Source organism: Neolamprologus multifasciatus, chromosome 20 (genome assembly GCF_963576455.1).
Source record: "Neolamprologus multifasciatus chromosome 20, fNeoMul1.2, whole genome shotgun sequence".
In the NCBI taxonomy this organism is placed as follows: Eukaryota; Metazoa; Chordata; class Actinopteri; order Cichliformes; family Cichlidae; genus Neolamprologus; species Neolamprologus multifasciatus.
Genome location: NC_140458.1, coordinates 23,604,932 through 23,630,187, shown reverse-complemented (window position 1 = coordinate 23,630,187; position 25,256 = coordinate 23,604,932). Strand labels below are relative to the sequence as shown.

Sequence of the window (25,256 nt, the reverse complement as noted above, 5' to 3'; positions counted from 1 at the left end):
CTTAAAGAGACTTGCTTAAAAAAAGGTATAAGCCAGAAGTGCAGTATTGCATGAGGTGAATAAGACAGGCGTTTTGTCTTGGCCTAAACATAAAGAAATACTGTAGTTTGGGTTCCAGATCTGATTATGTGTAAAACCATAAAGCAGAGAGAAAGCCACAATAAAGCGGTGATATGAAAACTTTCTCTTTAGTCTGCAGGACAGCAGCTGCTGCTGCAGGACATCTCCAAAATCTATCTGCTATTTTTCGCAGTTTTATTCATCAGCTTGATTTTCTTTTTAGGAGCATAAAGGACATTCAAAGGGTGGTTAGTGACCTGCCAGAGTGGCTGATGGAGTAGGTAATTATCAAAATTTACCAGTATTTGGCTCATTGCTGCTGTTAATTTTTCAAGTAACTATTCTTCGCAGCCAAAAGGCTTTTATCGTGATTATCAGCAGCAGCAGTTATTTTAACCTCTTAGCACCTCTTTAAATGATTGAAGCATTCTGACTGTGTTCAGAGCAGCTCTGAAAGCAAAGTGGACGTGCTACTTCAATTGGCCATTACGTTATGATTGAACCCATAGATAGGTTCACTGTCAAGTCACAGCACTCATATTCTGTTATTTCCATGAAGATGAGGCTGTTATCGCCTGCATTTGAAGCCTCACGTATAAAATCTCAGCATTGATGATCAACTTATAGATACTGATGTTTGTAAGAGTTTTTAGTGCAGAGCAGTGCGCTCAGACTGCTGTGCCACAATAATGCAGAGCTGACAGATTGGATGGTTGGTGTCCTGGGGTTTTACATATTAAAATATTATTTTTCCAAAACACTTAAGACGTCACTGGAAATTTAGAAAGATTGACCATGTGCTGATACAGTAAAGCTGACAAGGTAGAGCTGGAGAAACCACCTCCATCATCTGCAGGGGTATGCCAGGGGAACTGTCAGAGAGATGGAATTTAGGCTTACAGTAAAAACAGAAGCACCGGCGTGCGAGTTTGACTTCTCTGTAAATTAGCTCGTACACAACGGACAGCTTAACGCATCTCTATGGTCACAGTGAGCGTGCAGCTAAGGTCACAGAGCCTATAAATGATCAAACTGCAGCAGCTTAAAAGAAACCGTGTGCACACTTGGGCAAACAGTATTACATCAGTCACAGAGTTTGGTTTTGGTTCTTCAGCTGCTGGTAATATTGTAGGATTGGTATATTTATTAGACATGTCTCAACAACTTCTGGTTAGATTCTCATTAAGCTTCAGGTGGACATTTGTGGTTGCCAACAATGACATTTCTGGTCTCAACAAGTGCACTGCATGGACAAAGGTTCTGAGCCACTTCTCTGTATGTTTTAGGCCCTTTCAGTCCCATTGTCACAGGTAAATAAAGTCAGGCACCTAGTAATTTAATATGCCATTACAAACATTTGAGATAAAAACAGTTTATTCTAAAGATTTCAGTGAATTTGAAAGTTGTACTGTAATACTGTAAGCTAAGTAAGCTAGCTAAGCTAGTTGCAAGTACTCGTGTTTTATGACCTGCACACTAAAGACTATGAATAATCAGTGTCACCTTTAGGTTGATGGTGAATGTGATTGCCCCCCCCCCCAATCCCCAAAAACTGATTAACATGGGCCTGTTTGCCATTGTGAGGATTTTAGCTTTCTGACTATAGCATGTATTTCAAAGCACCACTGTGGTTAAGTGTGCAGAGCCTTTAGCATGGTTGTATACTCGCAGTTATGGTTTAAAGAGAGTCTAAAATGCCGATTTTTATGGCAGTGAATCAACTGAAGATATTCAAACAACAGGACAATGTGACACTTGCTCATGAATCTATCTGCCATCTAACACTGCAGCTCCGCTTAGCTTTGCAGAAGTGAGGGGATGCTTTCAGCACTCTAACATATTACTGGAAACCGAAAACAGAGCTCGGAGGACAGCTAATATGGGATTATTGGATCGGAAACAAAAACAACATTATGTTTAACCCTGTCTGTCACAGTAATTCCAGTATTATAAATATATAGTAAGCATGCACTGGTTGAGCAAAATAGGCTAGAAAGACCGCGTCTATAGCATAACTGTGATAATAATTGCACCTGTGCTTTGGTGCATTATGTAATTATAGTTAATGGTATCAGAGTATTTACGTTCAAAGTCCTTAAAATGAAAATATACTTTGATAATGATTGTTATCATTATTATTAATATTATTCTCGGACTCATACAGAACAGGTGTTGCCACATCATCGTGTTTACATTTCTGCCCTGCTAATGGCAACTGAACATTTATACTAACAACCCCAGTTTATTGCAGGTGTTACGGCACTGCCGCAACAATAAAACAGGTTTCTATTGCAGTTTGGAAATAAAGTCTCTCAACCAGGATGGATGGTGATATCCATCTTGCCTCTGGATATAAAACTACAGTACGCACATACTTTCCCATCTGCCTCCCTATACATAGACCCATTAGCAACTTTGTATAACGTTTTCTTCCTTCTTCGATTTTCCTTATGCCGTTGTTTCTGTAGTCTGTCCTTTATTTCTACATGCATGTACATACACATACACACACTCAAGTGCACTGATTTTCAGAGTTGAGCCCGTGCAGTTTCTTTCTTTTGTTTTCTCTTTCCCCCCATCTCAATCCTTCATAGCTCCCTCCTGCTCATTTTCTTAAACTGCAAAATTGCTGTTCTGCGGTTGGGAGCCAGCTTCGATTATCTGCGGCAAATTCTCTGATAAAGAACAGTGTTTCTGGGCCTATTCAAGCCCTTAAAGCCCCTCTAAATGGCTTTAGCTGCAGGGTCCCCTCTTTGGAGACTATAAACATACACATACACACACTCCATGCAGTGATTTCAACACCCATCGTGGGAATAATCCAACTGCAGAGTCATTTATTTTCTTTTTCTTTTCTTTTTTCTATTATTAAAGGCTTGTCAGCACATAAAAATACCTGTTTCTTGCTCTCTCTGACATTTCTATCCACTCAAGCATCTGTTAATACCCTGCTGCTGGACAGTAGTCTGTGTGTCTGCTGTAGGATGCCAGGTCATGCTAGAATTATTTTCTGTTCACAAGAGAGGAAATGTTGGTGTTTTGTATTAAAGGAGACCGTAATCTTAACAAAAAGGACAGGATGTGTCATTTCCTCAAAGAAGCCCAGGTTGCTTTAATAGTAGCCTTTAGCTGGATAATCAAGCACAGTAATAACATGGTCACCAAACCATTTGTTAGTAGTTTTGGCACTGGTGCAAAGTCCTGCTGGAAAAGGAAATCGCCTCTTCCAAAAAGGTTGTCCATAGATGGAAGCATGAAGTGACCTAAAATCTCCTGGTAAATGACTGCGTTGACTTTGCACCACCACCAATGCCAGCACATGACAGAGCATCACAGAGTCCAGTTACTTCATATGGGCTTCAAACACCTTGGATTCTTGGACCCTGAATCTAAAGCCTTGATTTCCAAATGAAGTGCCAGGTTTTCTTTCATTTGAAAAGAGAATTTTAAACCACTGAGAAACAACCCAGTTCTATTTCTTCTTATCCCAGGTATAGCTCTTCTGACTTAAATTTTGATATTAGGAATCTGACCATTTTAGTCCCTTTCCTGAAGACAACCTAACCTCCATTCACATCTTACTCTAGGTGACCTCAATAGGTCACATGATAGGGTGGGGTCAATCTCACAATGGTTTTACCTTTAATCCCTGGTGATGGTAATGACCCCTGTCTTTTTTCAAACTTTGGTTAATGCGTCAACATGATATAGTGGGTCAATGACCCTCAGGACCACCTCCAAAGGGGACAACCCCCACCAGGGGTTAAATACCTGGGACTCTACACTATTTTGCTTTTAGAACTGAGGAAGCCTCTTGGACGAGGGGCAAAACATCTTCACAAACTTGAAGAAGTCCAGTTGCTATCTCTTTTCAAGCTTTTAAGTCTACCGTGACTGGATGAGTAAGAACATACACAGACAAATGACACCAGCCTCAGTCCATCTTTTGTGAAGCTCTCCCAAATTCTGGAATCGAACATTTGTTGATTTGTTGATCTCAAAGCTGCGGTCATCCCTGTCCCATCTGCACATTTTCCTGCCACATTTTTTAACCTGATTCGATATAGCACTCTGCAAACAGCCTGCCTTTTTCAGCAAAGACCTGCGGCATGTCCCCTTTTTGGATGGTGTCAGTGATCACCATCTGGGCAAGCGACAAGTCAGCAGTTTTACCTATGTTGTGGTTATTTGTGATAAAATGGAGTGAGAGATACAGAATATTCATACTGTTTAAGCAATAACCGTCAAAGTTAACACAAAAATGGCATTTTCACTTTAAAATGCAGTGAATATAGAATATATGAAAAAATACAAAGAATTTTGCATTGATATTCTAATTGTTTGAGATGATTTTTTTTAAGCCAAACTAACCATCAGAGCTGACCTCCAACAGATACGGGGTATCAGGCATGATCTAATAGCCCTGTGTAAATATGTGCTAAATCATCATATTGATGCTCCTCCAGGATCAACATTGCAACTGATAAATGATATCTAAGCATTCAGTTAGCATTAGCCAATAAGTTAGCAAATTTATTAAAAAGTACATTTGGCTAACAGAAAGCCTAGCTTAATCATATATTTATTATGTTGTACAAATTAATAAATAAAACAACTGCAATGCTTACGATTTGTTTATTTGTAAACAAAGACATGTCTTTCTATGCTGTGCTATGCAACAATCATCATGAGCCAGCATTATTTTAATGTTGCAGGAACAACACCAACATGGTGGTATCAGCTGTCTTGCTTAACTTAAGAGAAACTGAACTGGACTGAACCTTAACCGCTGGGGCCAAGTATGAGTAATAACTAGAAAAGACAATTTAAAGGGTTTGTAATTTATGCAAAATATAATAATGCTTAAAAGCCTAGAGGAAGATTTTATCATTTTTTTAAAAGACTGTGTAGTTTCTCCTCATTAGCTATGCATTATCTTTGTGATCCAGCCCATGCACATGACCTCAACAACAGAGGCGAGATCTATGAAAAACAAATCAACACAAAAATAACAAACCCCCCCCCCCCCCCCCCCCAAAAAAAAACTGCTTTTTTTGTTTGTTTGTACTTGTGTGTAAGTAGTTTGAATTGCTGCTCCGCTTCTACCCTCCACCTTTTTGTTTCAAGGACAGTACTAGAAAACTAGTGCGGGGAAACACTCGCGTACAAACATCAGGTACCAGTTGATGGATCTGAATGTTTTTAACAACAAAGAGGTGTCGACACACTCGTACCTTCCACGGGCAAAAAGTTGCTGTTGACATTTCTGCAAGAAGCCATAAAAAAAAAAAGAAAACATTGACTTTTCATGTTGTTGTAGTGGAGTAGATTGTAGTGTTTTTGTATTATTATTATTTTTTTATTGTTTTCTGAGGGATGTGTGACATGACAATCAGAAACTCAACAATGTTTAATAAAACATATTTTACTCTAAATCATTTTAATGGATGAGCTGCATGTCACCAAACAACCATTACGGTTCATTTTTCCCCCTCCGGGCCTGCAGTAATTTTATGGCCAGCTGTAAACTAATGCATTATGTACTTTAATCAAAACAATAGAGCATGTCCTCTCCTTTATCGGGTTACACTAATGTTCAGAAAACAACCGTAAAAAGCATAGGTAACATTTTTCCCCCCAACTCACAGCTTTATAATAGGTGTTTTAATTTGAGAGGCATGACCCACCTTTCCCCTTGACTGGGAAAACACTCACTGCATTGCTACACTCATCATCACCCACCCCACTGACATGTATAAAATTAATAGTGAGTGCTTCCCTTAATGGGTGTGTGTCTGGCCCAGTGAGAGTAGCAATCCACTCACAAATGACACAGGTTGAAATAAAATTCACACCACAAAAAAATGTAAAGAGGGCTTTTTAATATTACTCTGCTTACATACAGCATTTTTTTAAAATCTTTGGTGTTTAAGGTATAACTTTGTGCAAGTTATTGTGGGCAGAATTTATATAAATGTATCTGAGGTGATTTGCGCGTTTGCTCCTTTTGAACAAAAGTGTGGAACAGTTGTCAGGATTTCGTTTTATCTCGAAAAATCCTTAAACCCTTTCCATTCTGGTGAGCTTGGGGGAGACAGAGCGAGTGTATTGTAGGCGAGACTCAGTCAGATTAAGAATGATTAAGGCTCATCCACTCAGCTCTGCTCGCTGTGGATTCCCACTGCACTTTCTGAAAGAGTGATGGCTGATCTGCACCTGTCAGCTTGAAAAATAAGCGCGTGTGAGCGAGTCGTTGTATCTGTGGGCGTGCAAGCGGGAGTTTGTCTGCCTGTATCTCTGGCTGTGTTTATGCAAGTGTGTGTTTTTTCCCCAGGAGATTTATGCCTTCCTGCGTCTGTCTGAGTGTGCCTGTGTGTTTGTGTGTAGTCCCTAAAAAAATGTATACTTAGAATGCAACTTTTACCTAAGCTTCTGTTTCCATGTGTGCGTGAACAGCTTTTTATGAATGAAGTCAAATTACTGCGCTGCCTGCTTCATCCTTCTCGTCATCTCATTTAGATAGTTAGAATCAAATTTTCTGTGTGTGTGCGTATGTAATAAACTGTGTTAAACCACAGAGATGTATTTTCTTCATTTTTAATTGATTTCTATATAACTAAAGGATGTTAATGTGCGTGTGCAGTGTGAAGCTACCTCTCTATTGGTTTGCCTTATTTTGTGTTGTGTGTGTGCATGCAGCTGTCTGTGAGGTCAGTGTGTCTGTTGTGGAATGCGGCTGTAAATGAACCACTGTGTCCCCACTGCATGGTGCAGCAGCCCACATGTGCACATACACACACACAGAGTCTGACCCACATTCTCTTTATACTCACACAAACACGTCTTTTGGGGGAATTCATGTATGAATCTAGGTTTTGCAGTCCTGGAACAGTTAGATTATCTTATATTAGCCAGTGCCCAGTACCATCCATCCATCCATCCACCCAATTTCTCCGCTTATCCAATTCAGGGTCACGGTGGGCCTGTAATAGAGCAAGAGCCGGTGTACACCCTTGGTAGGTCACCAGTCTGTCATATGGCTAACGCATAGAGAACCATTCGTGTTCCCATTCACGACTATGACTAATTTAGAGTCACCATTTCCTCTAACATGTATGTGTTTGGACTGTTTGAGTCCAGTTTACAAGAAGAGAACCCACAAAAGCACAGGGAGAGCATGCAAACTTCACACAGAAAGGTGGATTCGAATCCAGAACTTTCTTGCTGTGAGGCAAATCCAGCAATTTGATTCTGTATTATAATGACATCCAATACAATGCTTGATCTAAATATTTTAGATATCATGACATATACAGTAGTACTGGTTTTGGCATCATCCATTTGTTTTTTTCATACGAAACAAAACACGAGATTTATTCTTTTTATCCTATGTTTGGTTTCATTTCTGCAATCACAGTTATTATTACTGGCAGATATAGCAGTGGCACATGGAGAGAAAACAACATTACCAATAAATACTGTTCAGTGGAATACATGGCTAACTCCCTCCCTTCCTACTGGTCTTTCTTTATATCTGTTCATCTGTTGAAAACCAGGAGAGGAGGATGTGAGTCGACTACAGTCTGCAGTATTAGTACTTGTCAATATTACGACTTTTGGAAAATGGATTCCAAATAGAAATCTCCTCACGTTCACGAGTGTGTCCGTCTCCTATCCCTCTTCTCACATCTCCTCCTCTGTTGTCCTTACCTGACCTGTACTGTGACTGTAATTTTGCTACCATCTGTTGCAGTAAGCTGCAGTTTTTTTGTTTTTGTTTTTTTACTTGAAAAGATCCCATCAGATTTTCTAAGCATAGGCTGATTGTGTCTACCTTGACATATCTAAAAGAAAATCAGTTGGTGTGCTCATTTATGATGGCTTACCATTGACTTTTGCATATGACATACCGGTTCACATCGTCAGTACTTTAAGTACTGTCAGGTATTTATTAAGGGGGCTCCCTTATTCACAAGAGGTCACCACAGCAGATGTGTCTACATGTTTGATTTTCCAGAGATTTTATGCCGACTGTCCTTCCTGACACAACCCTCACATTTATCCGGTCTTGGGGCTGAAACTAGGAGTACACAACCGTATGAATTCCTGAGATTGGCTCTGTGTCTCCTCTTGGAATTAAACCAGGAATCTTCTATATTAAATACTATCGCTTTGGCATAAAATCTGATTTCACTTCAGAGTGAAATCACTAGCATCTTTTTATTTGCTGCATGGAGCTCGCATTATATTTTATTGTTTAATAATTAATTACATCAAGTCTTAGCAGTGCAACTCATTTGGATGAGGCATCTTTCATCATTCATTTCAGCCTCCATATATGAAGTGTACAACTGACATCAAATGACTTACTTTTTCACAAAAAATGTATATACGAGATTTAAAAAAATACCTTAAACAAGTTCTATTTCTATTGTCCCATACGGGGCAACACCTTAGGATGGCTGGTTATTTAGGATTGCAATGGAAAATTCCCACATTAGCTCTCTTGTGTGTGACCACGGTAAACAGTTTTCTGTTGAGTTTGTGGCCTCAATTTTTTTCAAGTCTTATCCAATCAGAGATGAAAATTAAACCCCCTTTAAAGTCAAAGGGAAACAAAACAGCTGGGTATGTTTTATCCTTTGATTAACAACAGCATCCACTGTTTCTCCTCAGGCCTTCGCTCAAAGTTTCACAAAGGAACTTTACTAAAGAATAGGTGACATTACTGTGGTTACATCATTTATGGGGAAAGGGAACTAGAAAAACTGTGTTCATGGGATAGGAAGTTCTATATTTGACAGTAGAAACCTCCAGACTTGTGTAATATTACTGCAGCAATTGTTGTCTCACTCGTCAAATTTAAAGCAGCAAGTTGAGATCTGTTAATGTGAATATTAGCATGAGAAACTGTTCAAGAAAAGTCTACTCTTCACTTAGCCCAGACACTGTGGTCTGTGCCCCCCACAAGCCAGAAAAACAGCTCCTCCTGCATCAAAGTGGTTGCCTACTCATAATTTGTGAGTTAGGTTGAACAAAGTCTCTCCTAATTAGGTCCTCTTCAGGTTCTCCAGGTTAAACGTCTTGATTAGCTCCGAACTCTATGAAAGCTAAATTCCAAATAACTTCAGGTGTAAAAGTGAATGAAACTTTTTGGAGTTAGACGTAAACCCCATTTAAGCTGTAGCAACACGATTATGGTGACGTGATTATAAGTTGAAATCCAAACCTCTGGGCTCACGTCCTTTAATCAACAAGGTAATAAATGTAGGTCAAGTTTCCAAGCAGCTCAGTCCAACTCCAACGTTTTCTTTCTCTATGGCTCTTTGTCCAGAAAAAAAGTGTTTAAATTGGAAACGGTATCTGTATAAATGTTTATACTTTGCCTGCGGTTTTCAAAGTTTCATTATGTATGCCTTGTGTACGTATTGTACAGTTCACATATAAGCTGACGCGTGTGGATGACTGTTTGACAAGTAATTAAGATGGACCAGATGCAGAATAAACTCACACGTATACAAACAGACTCGCACCAAGCGAGGCCGGCAGGCATGAATGTGAGCTCCATGCTGAAGAAGTGGTGTGTATAAATTTGCTTAAGTGTTTGGCTTAGGTCTGTGGCTGTGTGTGCAATCGATGTGCCAACAGCAATAAATCAGCTCGGGGCAGACCTGAATGCCTCAACAGCTTCATCTGACGTGGCAGGTGGGCTTGGGGATAGCCCTGACACAAACACGCGCGCACGTTTAGAGGTGAAGGCCTTTATCAGATGAGATGCTGATCAGCTTCAAAGAATTAATGATGCGATATATCAGGTGATATATCAAGTGCCATATTTTCCTGATTAGAGGTGGCTTTAAATGATGAACAACAAGAACACCAGATAGTATTTTGCATCACTTTAGAAGCTTGGGCTTTAGTATGGAGTTGCAAATGCCTTTTGCCAGCAGACTGCAGTGATGCACAGGCAGTGTCGATAAACACTCTGTACAAGTTTGTTGGTCTTAAGCTTTTAATTTCCCCAGGTGTGGATGTCCCAGCAAGTTTACCCCAAGGTCAGACTGTGCAATGCTCAGAGAAAATACAAAAAAGCCCCAGAGCTGCACCTCAGGCTCTACCGACTTCACTTAAAGCACATTAAATGTTAAAACTAATTTACTGTACAGCGTTACCAGGAGATCTAAAAAGAACACAGTAACATAGCTTAGGTTTGCAACGTTACATGTGAACAAACCACCACTTCTGGAACAATGTCCTTTGATTGGGTGCTACTAAAGTGGAGATGTTTGGCCTTAATGCACTGAACTCTGTTTGGTGAAAACCAAATGCAGCATATCAGACTAACTGCTTTATTACCTACTAAGCACGGTGGTGGAGGTGTAATAATTTGGGCTTGTTTTCCATCCACAGAATCATGAACTCTTCTGTGCTCCAAATTCAGCCAAATTGGGTCAATGGTAGGGCTGGGCCATATTATACCTTTCACAGTAATACCGGTACAATTTTAAGCAATGATAACAAAATGAAATATCGCAATAGAATATGGGTAAAACGCGCAGGCGCATAAAGTGATGGGTTTTTTGCACTAATAGAGTTGTGGAGTTGTAAAGTATTTTGTCTCGTGCGAGTTATATCTTTATCGCAAATTTTCAAATGTATCATGATAAATATTTTGGGCCATATTGCCCTACCCTAGCCAACAGGACAATGGTTCTAAGCACATCAGCAAATCTACAACATAATGGCTAAAAAAGAAAAGGAACATTGTGCTGCAATGGCTCAGTCAAAGTTCAGACCTCAACCTGACTGAAATGCTGGCAAACATTTCAGTCAGACATGTAAACAGACATGTGCAGCTTAAATCTATAAAATAAGTGCAAAAATCAAAATTGTAAAATCTGTGAAAAATAAACATTCACAAAATACAATAACCATATAAAAGAGTGACAGAGACGTGAATTGGGAGGCACATCAGTTTACTCTGTCGCATTTTTCTTTCATCATTTGTGAATCCATATTCACATTTCTAGCAAACTTGCCTCATAATGACAGCTATTTTCTTCTTTTGATCTAATTCCAACATAAAAGAAAATACTTTCAAATCACTACCTTGTGTTTTTCAGTTCATGTGTTCCTCTTTCCTCTCATCTCTTTGTCCCAGTTTAGTCAAACAGCGCCTGTAATCATCAGCACTCAGGGCTATTGAAGCAATACGGCCACAGGGTTCACGTGTGCTATGTGGTTTTCACTTATTAATAGAATGTGTAAAGTACATCAGAGAAGGTGAGACAAAAATGTTCAACAATAACCGCACATTCTTATGTTGTCATTTATTAGCATAGTAGCATCCAAGTCTTCTCCTTTCTCTTAAAGTGTTTGTGTATTATGATAAAGTGCACGCGCGGTGCCTGACTGCATGTGGGAAGGTCCGTTTTATGTCACTTAAGTTTACATGTGTGAGGGTATGCGGCACGATGAAGTCAATGAGGTCTGTGATAGGGTTTAGAAATGCTTTTGACCGCGTACTGTATGTGTGTGTTATATGTTCACATTTTTTTTTTTATGTGTCCAAGATGCTAACAGTGGGTTTATTGTCCTGATGGGACAGGCAACAGCATCGTCATCTGGGCCACTGTAATCATGGCTGGGCAGGAGATGAAAGACAATATTGACAAGAAGTGTCTGAGAGAAGAGAGAGAGAGGGAGAGGAATGTAATGAAAGGGAGAAATAAGGAACAGCGGCAGAAACAGGAGACGAGAATAGTTTGCTGTCCAAACTCCATTATGAAACAAGCCTTCGCTTTGTTCTCTGCGTGAACTAATGAAAAGAAAATTGAACAGTACTGTATGTGGTTAGCCTTTGAACCGCTATTTTGTTTTTGTGCTGGTTAGTTTGACAGACATTGCATATCCATATCCATACCCCTTATTGGCTTGAGGGCTACAGTTATAATGCTCCAAGCTTGGGATCTAAACTGGCCTCATCTTGGGTTTTCTCTGACGTTGCTTGGAGGGGTTATGCTCAGTTACCTGCTAATGCTAGCATTAGCTAGCTAGTGTGGTTAGCAAAGCAACCGTGTGATTCACTGTGATTTTAATAAGATAGCTAGCAAAAAAGTAGTAATGGATAATAAAAATAATGGATGTGTTGTGTTGAAAATACATGTGACACCTTTTTTTGGCTGTTTCAACTTATTAAGTTGACCTTAAAGAACTTTCTTGGATGTAAGGCAAATTTTTATGGATTGTTAACATGACCCCATGACCACCACAAAGTTTTATCAGAACTCAAAACATTTTGAGCTACCTTAATAAATTTTAAACTGATCAATTACATTAAAATTTAATCTCCTACAATGTGAATTAATAGGGAAATTATCTATAGAGACCAAATTGAGTTTTCTAGCAGGCTGAAACCATGTTGGGGTTTGTTTTGAGGTTGGGGTTTTTTTGGGGGTTTTTTGGTAGAACGTTTAAACTTCTCCTTTTGGAACAAACCTCAGTTGACCAGTGGAAGAACTTTGCAATTTTTTTTAAAACTTCTGCTGTGGTTTCATTTTGCAGTTTGCTTGTACTTTGTGCGGCCATGAATTGTCACTTCTCCTATCGCTTCTGTGCTTTTTGCAGGGTTTGATATGTCACTTATATTTTGTATGAGCACAGTGTTGCTGGGGCAACATGGATTTTTTTTTTTTACAGCATCCCGTTTGACCACTATGACAAAACTGGCAGTAAGCTGACTCTGCAGTGCCGTCAAGCACTACAAGCGTATCCCTTCTTGAACCACACCAATCATTTCCAGTGAAGTTACACAGAGAGGAAGAGGAAAGCTCTAAATTGGTGGCTTCAGGGTTTGTTAACTTGTAGACATGGATACTTTTTTGCCCAAATAAAAGGCTTTTTATTCACATAGCAAAAAGAGGTTGCTTATAGCCAAATGAATTAGCGCTTATATGCCAAAATCTTTTTGGTTAGAAAAATGCTTCACCTTCAAATCTACCAAGTCAATTTCACCTTCATGAAATTGATTTGGTTGATGTGGTGCAGCTTGCAGGCGTGCCCTATCCAGGATGTGCTGTGTCTCTGGCCCTGTCCAGTGTCACCTTGGTAGGCTCCAGTGCAAAGTGCATTTTGGGATAATCTCAAGCTTCCCATGACCCTAAACAATAAAAGTGAATATAAAATGAAAGTAATGGAATATAGATGAATGGTCCATCCGCTTTTCTCTTTCCTTACTATTTTCCCTAGTTTTCATTTATAGCAATCTTTCCAGTCATCTCCACTTCCACTGGTATGAAGCCAAATAGCTTTCACTTCTCTCCCTCTCACCGTCTCTTCTGCTTTATCTGCTTTGACCAGTTCCTCCCTCCGCCTTTCTTTTTCAGAAGGCAGGCTGCCTGTATTTCTCTGCTCTGTTTCCCTGTAGTAAATATACTTTAGGACTCTCATGCAGCTCTGCTTGTAATTTATGGGTGTTTACCTGCTATCACACATCAGTGGCTGGCCCTGGGTGTGTGTGTGTTTTAGTTTAGGTTTTTTTTTGTATACGTATAGCAAGCCTCCTTTCTATATGTCTGCTTATGAGCACATCTACAGGGTTTTGAGGTGTTTATGTATTTATGTGTGTGAAAGTGCACCCTGTCCGCTGAATCCTTTAATACCTCCAGACAATCAATAAGCAGAAGAGCAATGCTCGGCCTCTGTCTTCTTTTAAAAGATGCACTCCACCAAGTGGTGCGAGCCAAGAGTCGAGAAGTCAATAAAACAAAGCCGATAGTGCCCTCATTTGTATTTTTTCTTTTTTCTTTTTTTGGTTTCTGCTTGCAGCATCTGGTCCTCAGAGTCTGAGTCAGAGTAATATTTAGTGGCTTGTCATTTTGATGTAGTCAAATGAATAATTGTTGGCAGTTCTCTGGAAGTGTACAACTATATATTGACAGTTTTCGTTGTTTTTCCTTTTTTTGCAGGGATGGTGGCAGACAAGGCTGAGGATCAGGGGATGAGGTTATAGAAACGACAGCAGAGATAGGAGGAATAAAGGACGGGGGAAGCCAGTTGCTCGGAAACTCCTCCTTTGCATCTTTTGCACCCCGCGCTCCTCTAAGGCATTGACTGACCCTGTAAAGGATTACACATTCACACCCCCCTCCCCTCTTCACCACCATGTCTTCCCACCTTAACCCTCCCCTTCTCATCCTCCCCATCCTCTTCCTTGTACATCCTCTCTCCATGGCTTCTACCTCTACTACTCCTTCCGCGTCCCCCTTTCTCTCCTTCTCCCCTCCTGAAGGAGGCCTGACACATTTGGTGGTCAACAACAAAACCGGCGAGGTCTACCTGGGTGCCGTCAACTGGATCTATAAGCTCTCCAGCAACGTCACCAAGCTACGAAGCCACGTCACCGGTCCTGTCACAGACAACCCTCGCTGTTACCCTCCACCTGGTGTACAGTCCTGCCCCCACGAGCTGGTGCAGACGTCTAATGTCAATAAACTCCTTCTGCTCGATGCTGCCCACAACCGCTTGATTGCATGTGGAAGTACTTCCCAGGGAATATGCCAGTTCCTGCGTCTGGATGATTTGTTCAAGCTGGGCGAACCCCACCATCGCAAAGAGCATTATCTATCCAGTGTGGCCGAGGCGGGCACCATGTCGGGCGTCGTGATTTCCCCGGATATTTTTGGAGGCGGAGGGAAGCTCTTTGTCGGCACTCCTATCGATGGCAAGTCTGAGTACTTCCCCACGCTGTCTAGTCGCAAGCTGATGTCCAACGAGGAAAACGCTGACATGTTCAGCTTCGTGTACCAGGATGAGTTTGTCTCTTCCCAGCTCAAGATTCCCTCAGACACGCTCTCAAAGTTCCCCGCGTTCGACATTTACTACATCTACGGCTTCAACAGCGAGCAGTTTGTGTACTACCTCACCTTACAGCTCGACACCCAGCTCACTTCCCCAGATGCGGCCAGCGAGCAGTTCTTCACCTCTAAGATTGTCCGCCTGTGTGTTGACGATCCCAAGTTCTACTCCTACGTTGAGTTCCCCATCGGCTGCACCAAGGACGGAGTGGAGTACCGCCTAGTTCAGGATGCTTATTTAGCCCGGCCGGGGAGCCGGTTGGCACGTTCGCTTGGTATTCAGGAGCACGAGGAGGTTCTATTTACTGTGTTTGCGCAGGGTCAGAAGAACAGAGCCAAGCCGCCGAAGGAGTCAGCTTTGTGCCTGTTCACAATGAGGCAGATAAAGGAGAAGATTAAAGAGAGGATTCAGTCGTGCTACAGAGGAGAGGGGAAACTCTCCCTGCCCTGGCTGCTCAACAAGGAGCTGGCCTGCATCAACTCGGTGAGTGTTTGAGACAGTAACTCCCAGAAGTGTTTTCTTTGCTTGTGATCATCCGTACCTGTGTGGATTGTTTCCTCCTATGATTGTGCAACCTTGAATTTTGCATTTTTTAACCCCGGAAAAGGAAAAATTATGTCTTTTTTGTTGTTTATTGAAGCTTGGTTACAGCTTTTATTTGGCTGATAGCCTCATTAGCTCGCACCTTTCCCAAAGCACTGAAGTGATCACAGGTTCAGGTTGTGCCAATACCAGCCGTGTCTGAGAAGGTTCTGTCCAGTCATTGAAGCGATTTTAATAGATTAATTAGAGGTTTTTCATCATCAACACATGATCATAGTGAGGCATCTACTTGGAAAAGTTGGTAGAAGAACCAACAACCCGAAAACACACCTCTAGTGGGCGTGAGCGAGGTAGGGAGTGAGGTAAACCACTGTAAGCCATGTGAGTAAATAGAGTCTTTAACGTAACAACTCATTATGCATCTATAGTTATTATAAGTGCTTTTGGATTCTTGTTATCGTAGTATTTAAAGTGTCAGTATCATGTCAAAGGGGCCAGGTTTCTGCTTTTCCAGAAAAAGGGAGATCCATACTCCTCTCCATACTCCTATCCATACTCCAAAAGAATGTCAGCATATCCTCAAACATGGCAAAGTGATGTTTTCCATTTTGGTTTGGGCAATCAAAGTGTAGGCACAATTCCACATTTTGTGCCACATGGAATAAATGTTATTATAAGAACAGCATTTTAACATAGTGGGAGAATGTGTTTACACGATCTTTTTAAGAAAGAAGCTGTTTGTTATAAAGCAGAACATCCAGTCTACCTGCAGCACAGTAGCCAAACTTCCATAAAGTGTCTAATGATCCATGTGAAAGCACCAGATGTGGAACTAAAAGACCTAAATTAGAATGAATTGACTTCTGGTTGTCAAGTGCCGAGAGAAGTACCAACACGGGCATGAGCTAGAGGGATCAAAACTTTCATGCATCCCAAATTAGTTTTTCATTTTGTTAAAATGTCCCCATATTTCTTTAGTCTGAGCACACAACAGCTGTCTTGCTGAGATTTTGTGTTGTTGTTGGTTTTGTTTTTTTTTAAATAATTTCATCTACAGGTAGTGGATGGCTCGTCTTTGCTCATACTCATAGATGAGCTGGCCTAAGGGTGTCTTAGAGACACGTGTGTGTGTGTGTGTGTGTGTGTGTGTGTGTGTGTGTGTTTCACCTGCTCCTGTCACCCACATGTCACACACACTCACAGCCCAGTATCCTCATGAATAATTCACCTGGTCTCACCTTCTGTTATTTAGTCGGTGCTCCATAACACCCTGCCATAAATCTCTGAACTACTCTCCACCTCCCTGTCTCCATTTCCTCTTCCCCTCTCTGCTATTCCATCTTCTCTTTCGCTCCTACGTCTTTACTCTAGTCCCATCATTAGCATAAGGGCTTCTTTCATTTGCTAACCCCGCTCTCCCTCTGCTTCTTCTTTTATCTTCTTCTTTCTTATTCCCCTCCGCAACTCTTCTTCTTGACCTTTTTTCTTTGTCTTTAATTTTTGACCTGTAACCCCCCCACTTTCCCTTTTTTTTTGCAATCTTGTTTCTTTTGGTTGCCTTCAGCTTCTTCTGTCTCATTCCCCTTTTTCTCAAGCCTTTGCTCTTTCACCATCTCTCTCTGCCCTCTCCTTGACTTTCCTCTGAGTGATGAGGTATAGAGTGACTTAGTGTGTAAAGCCAGAGTCTGGATGTGATCTGAAAATACAATGCGGATAGAACAGACGATGCAGCGATAAAGGGGAGGAGAGTGATGAAGAATGACAGAAAGTCAGAGTGGTGGGTTTTATGGAAGGTGGCCGCATGGACTGCTAGGAAGGAAGACAAAAAAGGAGGTAGCAAAGACAGAAGGGAAGGTGTGAAGAAAAGTGTGACCGAAGCCTGGTCGTAGAGAACAGGAATTAATTAAAAAATGTTAGAGATAAAGGAAGGCAGAAGACATAGAAGGCTAACTAGCAGATCTTTTTAGCTACACTAGCAGCTCTAGATATGTCAGTCAGTCCAATTATGGCAAAACTGCTGGATGCATTGCCAAAAAATGTGCAAACATTTGTGGTCATTCAAGGATATAGTCTTCAGAGAAGATCAGATCCTCTGATCTTACTGTAAGCAGATAAAATAAATAAATACATATATTCATTTAGCATTGGAAGAAAACCTTCATAAACGCCTCGTTGAATTCTTATTCAGTCCCATATTCAGATTAACGCAGACTGCATTCCCATCAGCCCTATCTGTAATTTTTGGGAAAGGTTAATTAGCAGGTATTAGCTAAACATGTTAATCTGCGACAGTTGACATAGTGCACATTATAGGTGGCAATCATTAGCACTGCAAAACTGTTGGCAGTCCCATAAGTATTTGCTGTGCTTTTTGAGAATGGCTAATTAGTAAGTGTTAGCTTGCTAAACATGTTAAACTGTAATTGCTAACGTGGTCAATATTATATATGGAAAGCATTACTTTTGCAGCATTGTTACAGTAAGCATGTAAGCCTGCTTTATTGAACATTCAGTTGTTGACAGAGGCAGCTGATTAATGTGCCACTTTGCACCCAGAGAAGAAAGGTTACTTAAATATGCTGCACAATGTTAAATTAATTTGTTGATTCTAATAATATTATTAGCAATTTTAGCATTGCACTACCATATTGTGCTTTATTTATGCTAGTACATGTCTGTTTGAGCTGTTGACCATTAAACGAAAATGAGGTCCATAAATGCTAAAAATGGTTCATTTCAGCCATTTCTTGGTGGTTGATTAACTACTTGGTGACGTTATAATATACGATGTGTAAGTCAGCTTTTGTAGCGATACATTAGATGTTATTATCATGAAATAAAGAAGGGTAGATTGTTTTTATATGGTGCTACAAGGGATAAATGCTTCACACAGCCAATTTTAGCCAATTAATATTATCTGACTATAATAAAAACATAAACTAGACCTGCAGAAATTTGGGTTTGTGCAGCCACGTTTCTGCATTATTATGTTTTTTGGTCTGGACCCTTGCACTCATGTTGAGTAAAATGTACACGCTTGTGATATGAAAGAATTTGCCTTTACTTGAACACAATACAGATTTTCAAATATCCCTGTTATGTTGAGCATGTTATAATTGGTCATTGACTTTTCTTCTTTAAAGTGTCACAGCTTGGTGCAAGACAGAAACAACATCTCTGTCACAAGCCCGCTGGTGGTGTGCAAGCTGCGCACCTATACAGTAAACTCACAAGGCCATTGTGAGTTTACTGTATAGGTATGCAGGCGATTATGCTAATGAGCATACAGTTACACGATCGTCCTTTATGGCCATCTGTCGTTCTCCCCGCTATCGATCAAGGTTGTGTTGGTGGAGCTCGCTCTGGGATAGCGCTGTGACAAATTCATCATCTTGTACAGGCATGTTCATAGTTTCCTGATGTGAGCGGTGACAGCTCGTTGCTTTTGCGTGAGTGTCATGTGGAAACTATCAGCACAGGCTCATTTGAAAAGACAAGGTCAGGTTATTCGAACAGTAATGTCTACCTGAACTCTATCAAAGTTAATCACTTTGTCTGACGCGAAATCTTACTATTAAGCACTTTTTGGGTTATTGTAACAAAAAAAAAAAAAACAGGTCACAGTTTTATATGTGCCCAACCTCACACTCTAAAACTTCCAAATTTCCTCTGGCAGCTTAGGTGGTATAATATAAAAGTTTGGGTAATCATCGATGATGTTTGTTTTTCAGAGTCTGTATGATGTAATTTATCCAGTGAGTTGAGAGATTTGGGACGTCTATTAAAGCACAGAGTATAGTGTGCACAAGTAGATCATGAAATCTTTAAGCTAAGAGAGCAACAGGACCAACTGGAGGGAATTTCTGTCCTGTGTTTGTACTCAAACGTCCTACCACATTTCAGAGAGGTTTGTTTGCTCAGTTTGCTTGCCTGCTTGCCCGGGGGTCAGTAATGGTAGAATGAACATATAGTATCAGGGAACATAGTTAGGAAAACAGTGATAGGGAAAGGGAGAGATAAACACAACAATGGAGAGACAGATGGACAAAGGTTTCTTAACTCTGCCCAGAACAGTAACAGTGAATGTTATCCCAATTCTTAAAATTGCTTAGAAATGATATAAAAAGAGACTTCGTAGTAGTTTCTTTTTTCCCTAATGTGGGCCGATCATACTTCAGTGGTTACAGTGTGAACGAGAACTTGAAGCAGGGAAGTGTGATGTGAGGAAATAAAACAGGTGTCAGGTGATGCTCACAGGCTGCCAGCAAAGGTGAAAAACTGTACAATCAATGTTAACCTCTCTGAATGAGCAGGACTCAAAATGTTTACTCCCATTCATTTGAAGCTACAGTTCGTATACCTTTCCTCTTTGCCTTGTAGGTGTGATGACATCAAAATGTGGTCAGTATAGAAGTACAAAAGACTTAACACACCCACATTTATCAGAATGTAGTTAATGCCGGTCTCTTTGTTGGCAGATCTATTTTTACTCTTCTTCTTGGACGATCAGCCGGCCAGTTCCAAACACAGATTTACAGCAGCGCCAAACTCTTTCGGTTTTTATGATGATTCCTTTAACTGGACTCTATGGCATGTTCACTTACTTGGAAGTGTCCTTCTATCACTGCGCTGACCTGAGCTTTTCAATCACTGTTTTTTAGCTGAGTTTGTGCTCCTTTGTCCTCATGGTGTCGATTTTTCCACCAGACTGGCTCACTAAAAGTCGAACCTTTCAGATAGCATCGGTATATTTATGTTACAATCAGCTAAAACCCCCTTGACTACACACCATCCACTATTTAAATAATTATGTGGCTTCCAAAAGCTGCTGGCAGCAGCAGTGATGATTTTGGCATGTCCTTTAAAAGGGTGTCATCCAAACATGTGTTTTAAAGGGCCATTTAGAACTTTTTCTCTTTCTATGAAATTAATATTTTTTAATTAAAATATTTTTATGCTCTATGGCTAATGCTGTATTCACCCAGTTTTTTTTAAAGGGGACCTACTGTGATTTTCTGTTATACTTTGACTTTTAATAAGAGTTTCAAATAATGAGATCAGCTTATGTGCAAGTAATCCCTATACGCTGAAAGGTCAGGCTTCCATTGATCCATTGGGCCACCATTGGATCTGTACGTTAGTGAGAATGGATAATTATGATAAGGTCAACTCCAATCAGAAGAAACATTACTTAAATGTAAAAGGAAGGGAATTCAGATGACTGTTTTCAGAGAGCAGGTCGAGCACAGCCTGGTATAAGAAATGCACAAGAATTATTTTAAACTTTAAATCATGCAACATTATAAAACTAAAAAGATCTGATTTGTGTGGGTCGTCTTGTCCCATAGCTCTACACCAGATTAGGTGTGTCTGGGATTGCAGGTCTCTCCCCGTGCATCGTGATGTCCGCTTATTATCAGGAAGAGGCCAGCGTTGGTCCTGCGGGAGTTAAACTGAGTGGTGGGTGACCTTCTCTGGCTGTGGGCTGGAGTCCAGCTCCACAGCTCTGCGAGCAGCCCGACCCAGCAACACTACAGCCTTAGCATGACTAATGAGACTGATTCAGGCAGAGAATGGGTGAGATACTATCCTCTGTGTGTATATATGTGTGTGTGTTTAAGGCTCACTTTATCTCCATTTTTTTCTGCCTCTTCCCCACTTTGTATACTTCTCATTTGTGTGTGTGTGTGCCCACCTCTTATCCTGGCCTCCAAAGAAGCAGGACAAAACAACGGTGAAAACAAACAGAGGAAAATGGCCTGATAATAAGAGCGTGCAAGTGTTCGTGCATGTGAGTCCGCACTGTTTGCACAAAACAAGGTGGACGTCAGTGGGAAAATTGCCTGCAGAGAGCAAGAAGATTCCTCTATTGTTACTGCTCCCTCTCTCTGCCTGACTCTGCCTCTATCTTTTCTCCCTCTCTTGCTTGCTCTGTCTCTATTTTTCTCTGAGCATAATAGTGTTTATTAATATTTATCAGTGTTGATCACTGCTGGCCAGGATTATAGTCTATTTCTGTGGCATTTTGTATTCTGTCTTCCAGGCGTCTGGTGACTAAGTGCGTGCATATGTATTTGTGTCCATTCACGACTTCATTCTTTCCTGATCTCGCCATTGTGTCTTTAGTCTCATTAGTGATGGGTCTCATCTACATTGCATTACTCTTTGGGCCTGCTGGGTGGGGAATTTGAAGGCTTCAATGGCTGAACTTATATTACCATTTTCTTAATATTTGATGAAGAAGCTTGATCATTTATCTTAAAGTAAAATATACAATTATCAGCGCAAGCACAATGCAGTAGGAGTGAAGTGGGAACTCTAACAGTGGTAGACGTTCTATTCATTTTAAGCAAATAAGGTTTTCTTTTACTTGGAACACTTTGATTTGGTCCTGGTTAAACAATTAGGTGATGGCATTATTATCTGAATGTTATTAGAAAAGCCTGGAATTCTGTGTACATACGTGAAAAGAGATTACTTCTATGAGTCCCAAAGAAGGCATTTAGCTGAAAAAGAAAGCTTCACTAAGCTAAAAATTCCCTTGTGTGCACTATTAATAGTGAGTTAAAGCTAAAGAGTTAAGTAGCAATCTGTAATACATACAGCAATCAGAATTTTATTCCCGTTAGTTTATTTTGGATGAATGAGGCAGAATTAAATAACCTTAGTAATTAAAATTAATCATGTATTGTGACACAACTGTTTTCTTATCAATTAGCCTCCAGCTAGTTCAAGCTAATTTAGCTAACTGGCTCCAAGCAAAGCACCATAGAGAGAGTATGCTACTAAACAGCAGTCTGTTGAAGAGCTACGAGACTAGCTAGACTCAACCAAAATGCTCAAAGCACAAAACAAGACACATAAAGATACTCAGTGTTTTTTACAATCGTGTTTATTACTTGGGTTTTCAGGGAGCTTTCAAATGGGAGTTTACAGTGGTGAGAAATACTCATAACACTAGCTGTAGAGTTGTATTAGCTAAATTTTAGAGGTACTCAAAACTAAAATTATGTTATAATCTACCTTTCAATTGTTACCAGCCAAATCTGTCCAAGTGTCTTTTGCCTTGACATGTTCACATGTCAAGGTATTGACAGGTCCATAGACTGCCATTCTTCTATATCCTGCCTGCATGCCTTATTCATTTTCACCGGCACTTTCGTTCCATATGTTTTCTATCTAACACTCACACTGGATACATTGGACAGTAACTTGAAGTTCAGCATGCAGACTGAAGCAGCCAGGGATTGAACCACCAACCTCCCAATTAATATATGACCTGCTCTACCACCTGAACTACAACCACCCCAGAAAGCTTAGACAAAGTGTCATAGTGATAGCAACCACTACATAGAAAAGTCAAAGGACCAAATTTGTCCAAATTTAACTCGTCAGATGCTTTTCATTGGGAGCTGTTGTAACTGTTGTAGGACTATTGTAGCATAGCTGGAGAGGCTGAACATTTGGCTTTGTGACTGCTGAGTGGAAAAGGAGCAATGTGTGTGATAGTTGATTGCAGTTAGAAACAGCACAGAATTTCATTTTTCTTGTGTTTTCCCTGATGTCTTATGTGTACTGTGGACTTCCTGCTTTCAAGGGATTGGACTAAGAGTTAATTCGTTTGTTGGATGGGTAGGGAAGAAAAAAAAAGTCTGACTTTCATTCTGAGTGGCACCCCAGCTTTTGCCAGCAACTACTACACTTAAGAAACTTAAGATTGATGATGGATAAATTATTCAGATTCAGGATTTATCACGGTTTCAACTGTAGGTGGTTCACCATTGTGTCTGCGCTGCAAGTGAATAAATGAAGTACAGTAATGCAGTTCTGCATTATGAGCTGTTCCAAAGTAATGGGGCATAAATGTGTTCTCCCCCAAAAAAGAGGCACTCAACCTATGATCTGTACATTGCCTTGCCTTATTTTGCTACTGTTGACACTGTTTCTAAAAGAGCAGGTGATAGCACTGAAAGCAGGCTGTGTTATCTGAGGCTAGAGCGGGAACTTCCCCTTTGTATTAAAAAACTCAAGTTTTTTATGACTCTGCTGGAGACTAAGTGACTTGGAAAGAGATTCTTTTACAGCGCTGTGATAAATACATGCAGCATAGGGGTGAATTGCTGTCAGATGCTGTCTAGAATACAGCCCATTGGGGGGGAAGTACTTTTTGATGAGGTGCACTTTTCGCTCCTGCCTTTTAAAGACGTTTTGATGCATGACACAGCGAAATGTTAGATACCTCGAGGCATTTTAATGAATTCAGCCGTAATACTTCCCCATATGTTTTTGTGTCGTGATATTTTCTGCTCCAGGGTGAGTCACATAAGCCCCCCTCACCTCCTCTTCATATCGAAATCTCCTAATTTATATTAATTCAAAACACGGAAATTCTCCGATCCAGTATGAATGGAATGGTGCCTGTTAACTAAACTTAATGCACAGTGGTGTTCATTGTTAAGTGTACCACATGACAAAGTGGATTAATGGCTGCAGTGGCACTCATGAGAGTGTGAGCTTGTTACGGATTTGGAGTGTTTGGAGCTTGTGACTGCTTAGCCTTAAAGCTGTTTGAGTTGGATCTGAAGTGACCTTTTTCTCAGAAACTCAGCAGCAGATTTCCGAGTTGACGCTGAACAGAAATATCAACAGCAAGAGCGCAGTTTAAGAATCGCTTTTTAAAATGAATAGTCCTTCTCTATTAGGCTGAAAAAAAAGTCTGGAGCTGGTGTAACTTCACCAAATAGAAGAAAAACAATTCTCCTATTAGCTATTTAACTGGGTCAAAAAGTCAACAGCTTCCTCCCCCTTTCACTACGAGCCTCTGGTGGTCGTCCAGGCCACAAATCAATGCAGCACATTCACAAAATGCTGACCTGCAGCATCTAATGAAGAGTGTAATTATTTATTGATGGGCGTTTATGCTTTCTCGTGTTTGCACGGGTTTATCACAGAGATCTGTGCACGCATGTGTGTTAGCGCGGCCGTATTCATTAATTAATGCATATTTGTTCCTTCAGTTATTCATATACTGTACGTGGAAATGGAAGGGGTATATTCGTGCATGTGCAGGTTTACAGCAAATGTACACGTTTGTCCCAGCTTCGTTTGGGTTCTCCTGCCTGCTACTCAGCAGGCTCTGCAAGGCGAGATAAAACTTAAAGACGTCCCTTGGCGTCCTCTTTTTTTCAGTCTGGATATGGATACGCATACGCAGGTCTGAAATACATTTTGCCTGCAGCGATTCAGTTTTTACTTTATGTATCTTAAACATTTCACTACCAACATGTCTTAGAAATATGTTTGATTTTTCACTGGAACAATGTGTTGAAGAAAAAAAGGTTGCACGACAACATAGGAACTAATAAGAACTGTTGAACAGCACAAACTTTGCAGTCAACAATGAGTCACCTTCTTTTTCCCCCAGATAGCAGTATTTCACTCAGATGCGGCTGACATCTGCAGTTTTCCGTGTGTCACGTTTAGCTTTGAGTGGTAGATATCAGGATGAGGCTATGACGCGACATCCAGGCCTCTTTTGGCACACCAAACATTTGGGGCTTCTCGTGTCAGCGCCATCCTATGACCTATCGGTCACATGAGGCCCACTCAACACCTGCTGTAACCCGTGTCAAGCCCCGGCGCATAACATTTGGGCCACATCGGGTCTGAACAGTAATTGCCAGTGCCGTATCTGAGGCATAAATGCCAGCCGGATCCCAAATTAGGCCCAAATGCATCTGTTTTCTGGGTTTGTTTACATCGTAGTACGTTTATGCTAGATATATAAAATTAATTTA

The 25,256-nt window shown here is 40.6% G+C and overlaps 1 protein-coding gene across 3 annotated transcripts in view; it reads left to right on the top strand.

The window, feature by feature from the left end:
• Positions 1-25,256, top strand: part of LOC146494956 (plexin-A1-like) — a 306,263-nt gene that overhangs the window by 30,096 nt on the left and 250,911 nt on the right. For all 3 annotated transcript variants that reach the window (XM_085145283.1, XM_085145280.1, XM_085145281.1), the window contains exon 2: positions 14,028-15,399. In XM_085145283.1, the coding sequence (XP_085001409.1) occupies positions 14,224-15,399 (1,176 nt within the window). In that variant the 5' untranslated portion in view covers positions 14,028-14,223. The remainder of the gene's footprint in view (positions 1-14,027; positions 15,400-25,256) is intronic.